We start from the raw sequence: 13,263 nt of genomic DNA on the forward strand, positions 1-13,263 counted from the left end.
ACACACAGATGCATACACAGGCTAGCTGTAACCAGATTAACAAGGTGAAATGGACGGCAGAAGCTAAATTCCAAAACTGCTGCAGATACAGAGACTTTCAGACCACAGACGAGAACTGGATGGAAGGCTTAACGTGGTGTCTATAAATACCTGGTCTGGGGCCCACTCCAGCTGCAGTACACACACACTACATGCATCATGGCTTCTGACGCTCTGTTTGAATTAGGAAACAGACAAGCAAACTTGGGTTAACAATGCAAACCACACAGCATGCAGGGTTTTGTCTCCATTCCTCTGCCACCTTTATAATCAGGAACTGGTAGAGTCAAGCTTGGGGAATGTTTCTGTAGTCTAGTTGGTTTAATTCTCTCACAATACATAAAGCAATGTGTCAACTTCAACAGATTTTTCAAAAGAACTTGGAAAGAAATGAACTTCACACACCCACACACACAGAATTCACGGGCAGACATGTGGGACGGGTGGAGAACAGCAGACCCGTAGATGGAATCACACGGTATGGAAATCTTAAAGGTGAGTGAACGCTTGTAACAGTCACTTTCCAAATTTCCTACTCAGTTGAGATTTATTTTTAGAAGAAAAACAAACCAAACTGGATTACCCTGGCTTATCTTTTAGCCAGTTTTTAGAAGATGTATTAGATACAGCTCCTATTCGGATTTATTTTTCCATTGATAGAAAAGATAAAGACACTCTGGTATAAGGTATCCACCAAAGAAACAGTTTTTAGCAAAAATACTTTCATCTACTATGTCCAGAGTTTTGATTTTGATGATACTGGGAAGTTGGTGTTCTAAACAAACAGGACCTGATGTAGAATTATTTCACTACTTAAACATAAAAATTAGCACAAGCCACGTATCATCAGTAACAAAAAGGCACGTAGGAAAAAACCCATTTCCTTTTAATCCTTTTAAAAAATATTTTTATTTTTTAATTTTACTTTTAATGTCCTTAAAGTAATCTCTAAGCCCAACATGGGACTCAAACACATGACCCCAAGATCAGGAGTCTCACGGTCTACCGACTGAGCCAGCCAGGTACACACCTCCTTTTAATTCTTTCAATTGGTACATTCCCTTCACTATGCTGAAAACACCTGTGGTTTCTATTTTAATTTCCTGAACTTTTTATTACAAGAAGGTAATTACCCAAAGAGGGTAACTGTTAGTAGGTTAGAAAGCATTGCTATCATCAGCTAGTGCTTCTCAAATAAAAACACCAAATTGTGGGGGAAAAATGGAGATTTCACAAGATGGTAATACATCTTCATTTTATTAATACCCAGTATTATGACTAAGCTGACAAGTTACTAAAAACAGGTAAAACCTTCTAAGTGGGTATGTCAAACTCAGTCAAGCTTGCCTTGCAGGGAAGATTAAAACTATTAATTTAGTCTCTGTCTGGTGGTTCAGAATTCTCCCCTTCCTGCAAAACAGTTATGTCACAACCAAAGCTGTACTTTATACGTAAAACTCAAAGGTACCAAAAGGTGTGGTGATTAGGAACAAGGCCAGCTTGGAAAACTCTGTCTGCTACCCACACCCATTTTAAAGAGGCTCAGGGCTAGACCTCTGGGTGTTCTCTAAGTAAAAACACTGGCAAAATCTGGCTGCTTATTTTTTAAAGATCCTATCTTTCTTGTCTTTAGGAGAAAGCTATTCCCTGGACTTGTAGCTCTAATACATTTTGCTATACCAGAAAACACAGTGTGTGATATTAGTCACTGATGAATAATTACAGCTCAAGACTTTAAAATAACCCCACCTTAAAAGTTAATTCTCTTCAGCTTCTAGAAAATGTATCCCAGAGTCACTGTTTTATAACAGATGGGGAAAAATTATGCCATGAAGGTAGGATTTCAGCAAAAATGTGTCCTTCCACTTAGCCCAGAAAACTTGGCTTGGTCTTTAGATTTAAACAAGCCATGACAACTGAGACTTAACGAAAAAATGATTAGGTATCCCCATGTCAACAGCTGATCTACTGTTCTAATTTGGCCCAAGGATACACTATGCAATCTCATTAATAGCATAAACACTGTGGTTTGATTAGTGTTCAATTATGCATCTTATCGTCGGTTCCTCTGTCTATGGTGGCAGCACTTTCAGTACCTATTAAAAAGGTTGGGACTGCTTAGTCACAACAACAATGCCTTCCTTCAAAGGAAATGGGCCCAAGAAAAGGAAAATAAATTTTCAGGGAAACTGTAGAACTCAAAAGGAAATGTCTGCTTAATTTTTTTTTTCTTTTTTAAAGTAGGCTCCACACCTAGCATGGAGCCCAGTGTGGGGCTTGAACTCATGACCCTGAGATCAAGACCTGAGCTGAGATCAAGAGTTGGACCCTCAACCGACTGAGCCAGCCAAGTGCCCCTGTAGTAATTTTTGGTAGGAAAAAAGAAACAAGATTTTTAAGGAAGCCTACCAAAATGTGCTTAAGCAAATAACTCCCTGATGTACCTGGTAACACAGCAATGGATCTGTCGAAACACCGAGGTTTTCTTTATTGGATTCAGAGATAGGGAGAGGTGGTGAGAGGACAAGGAACACATCCATGACAGGACAATGACATGGATTAGAAACTGAAAAGGTCCCCAACCCCTCTGAAGATCCAACCTCCCCCGCTCACCAACCAATAACAAGAAAAGTTATTCGAGAGCTTGGCCACTGCAAATACCTGCATCCTCTACGGATTTCTGAAGAGCTTCTGCTAATTCTTGGTCTGCGATCTCCTCCGGCCGCACATCCTCTCGCCCAGCCCCGTATGCCAATCGGGCACACTCTGGTAACTCTCCCTCAGGAAGGAAGGTGGTCTGAGAGCCTGTGGTGCCGATCACGAGTACATTTTTCTTGAGGTCAATGGAACACTTAGAAGGAAGAAACCAAAGACAGATGACAGTGGATAAAACGCCATGCAGAAAAATTATCATGAATTTAAATATTTAAGTTTTATTTCGTATTTAAATATTTTTAAGTATTTAAAGTTTATAGCAGAATCCTCTTCATAGGATGCGGTTTACACTTATTCATCTAACCCAAGCTCTACTCATTTCTGAACTTAAATGTAATACATGTTCATTGTAAAAATTTGGAAACATGCCAGGCATAATCAGCAGCCCCACTTTTTAGAAACATGTAAGTGACTTTTTCTTATAAAACTGAGACATACTATTTATACATTCACATTTACATTACTATTTACATTTTGCTTATTGCATAAAGTACAACTTATATTTAAACTCTATACCAATGATCTCAAAAGTGGTATATGGGCAAGGCCATCTCTCCAAAAGTATTCTTTATTTCATACTTATGCTGCCCTCCTTTTTTGTATATTTTTCTGTGTATATGACATAGGACAATACACACATGCATGTTTTATATCTATCAAGTTGGAGAGTACTGGTCTATACCATGACTAACAAACGGAGAAAGATGGTGACAAGTTAAAAAATTGGGTTTTATTAAAACATGCATTCACTCATCCCTTCTACTTAAAATTCTGCACCTTCAGTAGAATATTAATGCAGTATATTTTATAGGAATTTAGTAATAAAAATCTTTTTAAAGACTACTAGTGACATAAAAATATTGACTAGATATGAAATATTGCTGTGAAAAATCTTATTACCCAGTGGACATTAACTGCTTCTTCAATCACAAGAGTTTATCTTTAAACAAATTATTAGGCTTCAGAGTGGAAATATAAATATCACTGCAAGCGAATATATTTACAAATCATCCTCCCTGTACTAAATAAACATTTCCACTCCCAACATCTCATGTACACCTTCCTTAATCCTGCAGCTCTTCTTACTGAGCATCGTCTGCCTAGCTAGTAAGGATTTACTAAACGTATACTTGCAGTAAAATCACCATCATGATGGCACCTGGGTGGTTCAGTCAGTTAAGTGTCTGACTCTTGACTTCGGCTCAGGTCATGATCTCAGAGCTGTGAGATTGAGCCCTGAGTCGGGCTCTTTGCTGGGTATGGAGTCTGCTTAAGATTCTCTCTCCCCTTCTCCCTTTGCCCCTCCCCCACCTCTCACAAAAAAAATTACCATCATGTGTTGTTGAGATCCCGCAAGCCGTCAAAAATTACCTGAGTTCCCATCAAAAACTAAAAATAACACAAGAGAACAAAGTTGCCCATTATAATCTCAAACAGATGGCAAGATTTAAAAGATTCAGAGAGATTTCACAAGAAGAAATTCTATTTCTACGGATACATAATTTCAAACCATGCATGATGACATCCTCAATTCAGGACCTTTCCAGGTTGGAGAAGCCACGGCTTCTCAGTTTTCCAGTACACACAACCGAGGGAGACGATGCGCTAATAACCGTGTAACACACAAAATGCCAATGCAAAAGGAAAGTGAAGCTCTTAACTACCTGATGCCGCTTCAGCATGTCCAGTCCCAGAAGCATGTCCATGGGCTGTTCCTCAAGTATAGAGAAAGAACACGCCAGGAAATCTCCTTCAATCTGAACCTGAGCTAAAGCACATTAAGAGAAGAGATTATGGATTTTTATTTTAATCTGTACTTTTTATTTATTTATTTTTTGAGATTACTGATTTTTGCTTCAAAAGCCTCACACAAGCTTTGGAAATATATCTATCATTCTGTGCCTTGCTTCCTGTAATCAGTCAAAGCCAGGGCAAAGCAAGAAACAGGTGAGTTAAGTATGAAAATCCAGTAAGCCCAACGATCGGTTTGAAAGCCAATGAAGGCACCAGCTTGTAAAGCGGATAGACTGGCACGACACTACCCAGAATACCCGGCTAGACGCATGGTACCATCGGGACACATGTTCAGCTGGTAAGGAAAGCTGGCCCTAAGTTCCTCCAATATTAACCACTTGCTTCCTACACGCTTACAAAAGGCTTTCTAAAAGGGAAATAAAATCTGTACATTAAGTTAGCCTCCAAAAAGTAAACTGTTTATTATTGCCTGTTACAATCAAGTTTCTATTTGTGAAAGCCGAGATAAACCAATGCCTGTGTTTGCCTGGAGCCTCCTGCTTTGCCTCTTTCCTTAATTAGTCCTCTTACTTTATACATATATATATATTATATATATATATATATAATAAATTACTTTGTTGGGGCACCTGGGTGGCTCAGTTGTTGAGCGTCTGCCTTCGGCTCAGGTTGTGATCCCAGGGTCCTGGGACCAAGTCCCACACTGGGGTCCCTGCTCAGCGGGGAGCCTGCTTCTCCCTCTCCCACTCCCCCTGCTTGTGTTCCCTCTCTCGCTGTCTCTCTCTGTCAAATAAAAAAAAAAATCTTTAACAAATAAAAAAAATAAAAATTACTTTGTTATTAAGTATATCTTTTTTTTTTAAAGATTTTATTTATTTTTGAGAGAGAGCATGAATGCACTGCGGTGGGGGAGGGTGCAGAGGGAGAAGCAGGCTCCTCTCTGAGCAGGGAGCCCAACTCGGGACTCGATCCCAGCACCCTGGGATCACGACCCGAGCCGAAGGCAGACTCTCAACTGACTGAGCCACCCACGCGCCCTGTTCTTAAGTTTATCTTACAAACAGAAGAGTATATGAAATGTGTACAGTATAAATAAAGCCTAATAGAACAAACACCGATGCATTTATTTCCCAGGTTAGAAAACACAAAGCACAGAAATCCCCTATACATTCTACTGATCATAACTTAGTGACTTCTCCAACCTTCCCTACTATCCTGGTTTTTGTGTTCATCATTCCCAGCTTTTTAAATAATCCTTACCAGTTCTGTATGATTTCTAAGTGGCATTACTGTTTAACTTTGTGTTTTTGAACTACCACTTGCTTCTTTACCCAAAAAGTATTTTGAGATCTATCCCTGTACATGGGACTCTGTTTCTTTCACTTTAAATCACCCCTTAGAGTACTGTAATGTCTAATATACCACAACTGATTTATTGATTCTATTGCTCCGGGACTTTCTGGGTCATTTTCAGTTTTCTGCTGTCATAAGCAATGCTACCCTGAATATTCTGGTACTTGTCTCCTGGTGTGTATTCAGTTTCTCTAACGGTGTGTGTGTATATATATATATATATATATATACATATATATGATATATATATATCATAGTAAATGGAATCAGAGTTCTAGGGAATATTAGGCTCAACTTTGCTGGGTGATGCTGAATTTTCTAAAATGTTTCTAGCAGTGTATAAAATTTCTACTGCTCCACATTCTCACCAACACTTGGTTTTATCAGATTTAAAATCTTGCTAATCTGGCAAGTAATTTTGTATTTCCCTGATTAATAATGAACAAATTTTCATATATTTAACCATTTGGGTTTCCTGTTCAATAGTGCCTGGGGGCATCTGGGCAGCTCAGTCGATTAAACATCTGACTTCAACTCAGGTCATGATCCCAGGATCCTGGGATCGAGCCTCACGTCAGGCTCCCTGCTCAGTAGGGAGTCTGCTTCTCCCTCTGCCCCTCCCCTCTGCTCCTGCTCATTCTCTAATTTAAAAAAAAAAAAAATAGTGCTTGTTCAGTCGTTTCTGTAATTTTTTTATAATTTTTTTTTTTTTTAAAGCAGGCTCCATGCCTAGTGTGGAGCCCAAAGCAGGGCTTGAACTCACGACCCTGAAATAAGACCTGAGCTGAGATCAAGAGTTGGACCCTTAACTGAGCCACCCGGGTGCCCCATACTGTCTTTTCTCCTGAGTTGGAAGACAGACAACACACACAGAATGTACATATTCTGAATCTGAATCCTTTATTAGTCACATGTGTTACAAAAATTCTTTCGTACTGTGCATTTGTTCACTTTCTTTATGTCTTTTGATAAAAAGTTCTTAATGCGGCCAAATTTGTCAAATAATTTCCTTCTTAACTTTTTAAGGAACCCCTTCCCCGTGCAAGATATTCTCCTATATTTTCTTCTAAAAGCTCTGACTTTGCCTTTCACATCAAGGTCTTTCATCAACCCTGAACTGACATTTGTGTGTGATGTAAGACAGGGTCCAATCTCCAATTCATTTTTTCCTCATGGACACCCAGCTGTCCTAGCACCGTTTCCTGAAAACTTCCCTCTGCTCTGTAAGATTTCCTCTCTCATTTATCAAGGTCCACATAAGCATGGGTCTGTTTCTGTTCTAGTTCTTTGGTCTTGACATCTAGAAGGGGAAGTTATTCCAGAGTATCTTGCCTATTCCTACAATAAATGGCCCATGTAAAATTTTAAGTTAGCACATCAGGTCTCACAAAAAAAAGAAACCTACTAGGATCTTCAGGGTTTTACAATGATTCTGTTGATGAAGAATGTGGGAGAATTACCACCTTCGACATCCTGAGGCTTCTTATCCGTGACATAGCTCCCCTTTACTTAGATTTCCCTTATAATCGTAAGGTTTTCTTCCTGCCTATCATAGCCAAAGCTGCAAATGCTACAGCTTGCCCGGCCACAAGGAAGGACACAAGAGACTGGTACTTACTTTACTTCCTCCTATCATCTTCCTACTTAAAACCACAGAAATTCTGAGAATTCAGACTCTGAAGCAACCATTGTGTGATAGTTCAGGCCCACGTATGTAGGGAAGTATATGTGAGGAAGATATTTAAACTATTCTTAGTCTATACAAATCGACAAAAGAAAACACAGAGACTCTAATAGACAAATATATTACAAAAGAAAGAGAAAAATGGGTAGAAACTATCACTGGCAATAAAAGAAACTTACAGTAAAAAAACAAACAAACCCTTTTTTAATCTGTACATTAAGGGAGTAAAAACTAATAACCCTTGATTGCATAAAGACCTCAAGATGAATACTGATTCAGTGCTGGGAAAGCTGCTTTGGTACAAGTTAGAAATACATCAAGAGCTTTTAAGTATTCATAACCTTTGATTCAGTAGCTTCACTTCCAGGAATTCTGACTAAAAAAAATTAAAATGTGCACAAAACTACACAAAAATCCACTGCCATATTACAATAAAATATTGGGGGGAAATTTTATCCTAAAAGTTGACCATTAAACCCATACAAGAGAATGCTATGCATCTGAATGCTGCTTATGAAATACCTAGTAACACTAGAGAAATATTATGAATATTATTTTTTCATAAAACAGAGTATAAAATTCTATACATTATATGACCACTTTTTTACAAGAATAAAACGCATGGAAAAAAAGGCCAGAAGGAGATTAAGTGGGACTTGGTGGTTAAGTCTCACTCAAAAGGATTTAAAGTATTAAGAAAAAGAACAATTTTGGTTAGAGATGAGGGACTGAACACATGTATTTATCTCCATTTAGTCCTAAAAAATTCATAATAAAAGTTTGTTTAAGGTACAAATCACTAAGGACAAAAATAATGGAAGAAGCAACTGAAACACAATTTTGGAACAGAAAGCAGAGGACAGTAAGGAAAACCAGGAAGCAAGCCAGTTCACATGTCAGAACTCCCCAGAGGCTGACGAACAAGGACCTGTGCAAACAGGGGTAGAGGTGGGTCCAAAGCAGGAAGACTGGGTGAAGGTCTCTGTAGGAGGCACAGTTAGATCTTGGGGTTCCCTCTGGCCCTGCTCAGTCACGTGACTTCTTCCCTTCACCCCCACAGTACACCAGAGGTTTATTTTCTCAAAAGGGTAAAACAGAGGTGGGCACGGAGGAAGACAGAGATACAACAAGCACGTAACTGAAACCCAGGGGGATGAAGTTCAAGTTTACTGAGCATCTAGCCCTTTTCTCCCTTCCAACTTCCAGATCACCCACAACTGCCATGGCTGCCCACCCAAGTAATCTTCCAAATAGCCTTCTGGTGTCCCGGTCTTCAATACGAGCAGATGCCAAGGGTCACCAGACATCTGGGAAAACCATCTAACACAAACATCAAATAAATGCAAAACATAATAGAAAGGTTGGGAGGCAAAGTTGAGGAAATCTGCCAAACAAATAACACACCCAGGACACATGAAAGAGAGAAACAGGAAAGAAAGAAAACTAGAAGACAAGTCCAGGATAGGAGATTATCCCACCTAAACAACAGACATGGCAGGGTAGGGGGGTGGGGGGAGTGAAAAGTACCCAGTGCAGTGGATGAAGACAGATCTATACCTGAGTATATCACTGTGCAATTCCAAAACACTGAGGTCAAAGAAGATTCTACAAGCTTCAGAAATGGAAAAGAAATCTTTCACATAAAGGGTCAAGAATCGGGACAGCAGCCAGCTTCCCTACAGCAACACTGACAAAAACTGTGGAAAACAGATTAGCCACACTGGTAGAATATAGGGGAAAAAGACAAGTTCTGATTCTTAAGGACTCAGTTTCCTCCCTTACGCTTTTTCTCAGGAAGCTACTGGAAGGTGTACTCTACGGCTGAGGAGCCAAATTACAAAGAGTGAGACGGGATGCACATAATCCCATCTACCACCCAGGGGAAAGGAGCATTTGAGACCCAGGCAAGGGAGATTCTAAACAGCAGCTGTTCGGCAGCTCTGAAACACCCATCCAGTCTCTAGAATACTCTTCAACAGGATGAAATGCATAAAGAAGATTTACACAACTAGGTAAGTGTCTGGGGACTGAGTAACACATAGAATCCCAAATGACCAAAACAAAACAATTATTACGAGAAAAACAATACCAGACACAAAAGGAAAAGCAATCATTTTCAATTAGATGGCTCAGCTCTCAACAGTATTTACGTATCAGTAATAGCACAATACGCGTGTTATTTTGAAATATGGAGGTAAGCACCAAAAGAAATGAGCTAAAATAGTTGAAAGGGATCTCTAAGGGGCAGGAACAGAGAAGTACACAGCGACTGATTTTTCATAACCAGCTAAAACATGTACATGTATAATTCAGACAGAACAGAGGATTTAAAATTCCTGGCGATTAGGCTTGCTGGATCAGATACACCTATGCAAAATAAATTTTTAAGAATCTACCACTCTGAAAAGACTCCCGCGGTGCCTTTGCTCACCTAGATGTACCCTTCCAATAATCTTCTGGGTGCCCACTCCTTTGGCGATCCCTGCCCACCGACGGTCCACCAGCCTCATTATATTACACCTTTCTGCACAAGCTTGGCTCATAATAGTCATCTGGGCACCTAGAAGCGGAGGGAAACATCAGGTAATAAAAACAAAGTCCACGTTTGTGCTAAGATTAAAAATGCAGCCTGAGAACAGGGCAGAGAGCAAGTTCACCCCCAGGCTTTTGTCTGTGTAAAATTATTCATACCTAGCTTAATCTAGCCCTTAGTTGTTCCTGCCACACTTAATTCAACTTTCAGTTACACACTGGAATCTGAAACGCAGTGTAGAAACCTAACAGGGAGTGAAAGAATATTTTGTTTAAATGTAATAATTGGAAGACATTTTCAAACTTTACCGACAGAAAGCAAAACTACCTGGAGAGGACTTTCAGAAAGTCAAACCATATCTACAGATGGAAACGCTAAGTTAAGCACTACTTTACAGTCAGATCCATCTTCACCAAGTACCTCTAAACATCTTATCAGATTATTTTTATTTCAAACTTTGGGACACTATAATTTACTAGGTAAAATCTGCAGTCTCTCAGATAAATACAAGCTGAACTCCCCCTCTCTGCGCCAACAATCACACTCTGGCAAAGAGGGCAGTTAGGGTCTTTTCTTGCGTGTATTCACCCACGCAGCCGAAGCAGGCCCGTGCAGGAGACAGACACATCTGTTTTCCCCTATGGTCCTAATCTCTCCCAAGACTCTAGTCTACACGTCCGTGTGCTCGACATTTCCATCTCCAAGCCAACAGCTATTAAACCCTTTCTCTCCCAAGTAATTCACTTTGGATTTCTCTCCTTACCAATGAAGTTACTTTCTTGCAACACAAACTTCGTACTTGTGACTCCTTGTCTTTTAGCCTTCTCCCCACTCTCAAACTCTGCTCCAACCCTGTGAGTAAGTTTTATGCAATTTCTATTTCTGACCTTCCTTCTTCTAACTATAGCAATCAGCCCAGCTCACACCCTATTCCCCTCGCTGGTGGACAATTTCTCTGGTTTCCAAACCACTCTGTGGAGGTATAATTTAAAGCAAGGGAACAGTTCTGACCCTGAGGGATACAGAATTTTCCAGATCTGTCACTGTTGTCAGTCTTCCTCAAATATGATCTTTAGATCACTTACTCATCTGCTCAAAAATCCTCGATGGCTCCTCCTCTTTGTAAGATTAGCTTCAAACCACCTGCCACAGTTTCAGAGTCTACCTCATCCTGGCCAGACTGCTTCCCGCTGCTCCAGACCGGATGTCTGTGTCCCTCCAAACCTCCTTTGTTGAAACCATCACATTCCTAATGTGATTGCATTAGGAGGTGGGGCCTTCAGGAGGTGAGTAGGTCACGGAGGTGAAATCCTTGGGAATGGGACGAGCATCCTTACACAAGAGCCCCCAGACAGCTCCCTCACCCTTTCTGCCATGTGAGGACACTGAGAAGATGAATGTCTGGGATGGAGGAAGTGGGTCCTCAGCAGACACCGCACTTGCCCGCACCTTCGTCCTGGATTCCCAGCCTCCAGAACTATGAGAAATAAACCGGTGTTCATAAACCCCCCAGTCAATGGTATTCTTTTATAGCAGCCCGAAGAGATGCATCTATCAGCCCCATACTCTGACTGTTCTAAACCCTCCACTTGGACGGGACCAAGTTGCTCCCTCTGCCTCTTACTCCTGCTGACCCTCCTGCAGAGTGCCCCCTCCCCCGCCTTCACCTTCTCTGAACTCCACTTAGGCAGTAAGGCCCAGCTCAAACCCCGCCTCCTCCCCAGCTGATCGGCCTTGCCCAGTGATCTCCCCTCTCATTCAATTCCAACACTTCCTGTTCGTTTTACTCATTAGGCACCTTACGCTTTATGGGCACTGAAAGCTCTTGGCATTTGAGGAAGGTTAGATTCAAGAAGGCCCAGCAAAAATGAATGAAAAGAAAATTGGAGAAGGCAATCTCTTCTCTTCCTCTCTCCCCACTCTACTCCACAAAAGCTACTTATTGTTGTAACGTAAGCGAGCCCAAGACAAGAAAGGGCTCCTTTCGCAATTCTCCTGCCTTTTCTCAAGCCTCGGCTAGAAGCCCCTTCCCCTGCCCGTGGAGGCAGGGCAGTTCAGATAACCGTTCTGTGGGGAAGCCATGCCTGAGCACCCCAGTCAGAGGGAGAATGTGGTCTCGATGGCTATCCAACATGCATCTGATTTTTGTGGTCACTGAGTTGTGGCATCAAACAGATCTGGGGCTGAATCCAAAGTCCACTACTCGTGAACTCTGTCTACCTGAAGAATGACATCACCTCTCTCAGTTTTCTCATCTACAAAATAGGGTTAATAGTTGAACACGGCTCATAGGGATAACCAGAGGATTAAGTGAAATTAAGATGATTTATATTAAGCACCTGGTGCTTGGCACAAAGTAAGGGCTCAGTAAATGTTGAGTGTTACTATTAGGGTCTCTTATGTATATATTTGTCTCTCACTCAGAGGAGCCCCATGAAGCTCCAGTTAGTGAGTTTTACTCCCAAATACTCAGCACAAGTGCCCTGCCTACAGCATTCAACGGACTTTTTTTTTTTTTTTTAGATTTTATTTATTTGAGAGAGAGAGACACAGCCAGAGAGGGAACACAAGCAGGGAGAGTGGGAGAGGGAGAAGCAGGCTTCCTGCTGAGCAGGGAGCCCGTTGCGGGGCTCAATCCCAGGACCCTGGGATCATGACCTGAGCCAAAGGCAGACGCTTAACGACTGAGCAACCCAGATGCCCCTCAACGGACATTTTTTAAACCGAATAATCAGCAAATGTGCTTCTCCCAGGAATGTATGCATCTCAAGATACAAACACCTAACGGCAGGTGAAACCTAGCATGTGCTCAAATAATTGTGGATGAACAAATGGAGGAAAATGTTCCTTGAACAGGGCCTTTTACTATTCTAGGACTCATCCTATCTTAGAGTCTGGGTGAGCTACACAGAATTAAGACACGGTGTTGTGTGTGGTCTTCCTAAAAAGCAGAGTTACTACTGCGAGGAAAGGTGCCGGCTGGCACAGGGATTATTTAAATCCTCAAGAGGGAAACTCCCTGTCTCCTGACCTGGCTGCTAAGTTCTTTAAGGGCAAGAGCCCTGATTCAATACATGCTTCGACTCCTCATAGCTCCTGGCAAAGTGATGCCACACAGACCATGCTGAGATATTTGATCTACACTCTATATAGTTGCTTCTTACAGCTCCTTCTCCTAAACCCA

The 13,263-nt window shown here is 41.1% G+C and overlaps 1 protein-coding gene across 5 annotated transcripts in view; it reads right to left on the reverse strand.

Annotated features, from left to right (window-relative positions):
* The window catches only part of DDI2 (DNA damage inducible 1 homolog 2), a 42,528-nt gene that overhangs the window by 11,874 nt on the left and 17,391 nt on the right, over positions 1 to 13,263 (reverse strand). For 3 of the 5 annotated variants that reach the window (XM_032393095.1, XM_032393089.1, XM_032393084.1), the window contains 3 exons: positions 9,978 to 10,106; positions 4,419 to 4,522; positions 2,701 to 2,890 (listed from right to left, as the gene is read on the reverse strand). In XM_032393095.1, the coding sequence (XP_032248986.1) occupies positions 2,701 to 2,890; positions 4,419 to 4,522; positions 9,978 to 10,106 (423 nt within the window). Of the gene's footprint in view, positions 1 to 150; positions 214 to 2,700; positions 2,891 to 4,418; positions 4,523 to 9,977; positions 10,107 to 13,263 lie in introns of those variants that run through there. The other 2 variants (XM_032393112.1, XM_032393104.1) reach the window with 2 other exon arrangements.

The sequence above is a fragment of the Phoca vitulina genome, unplaced genomic scaffold (genome assembly GCF_004348235.1).
Source record: "Phoca vitulina isolate PV1807 unplaced genomic scaffold, GSC_HSeal_1.0 scaffold2, whole genome shotgun sequence".
NCBI classification, from domain to species: Eukaryota; Metazoa; Chordata; class Mammalia; order Carnivora; family Phocidae; genus Phoca; species Phoca vitulina.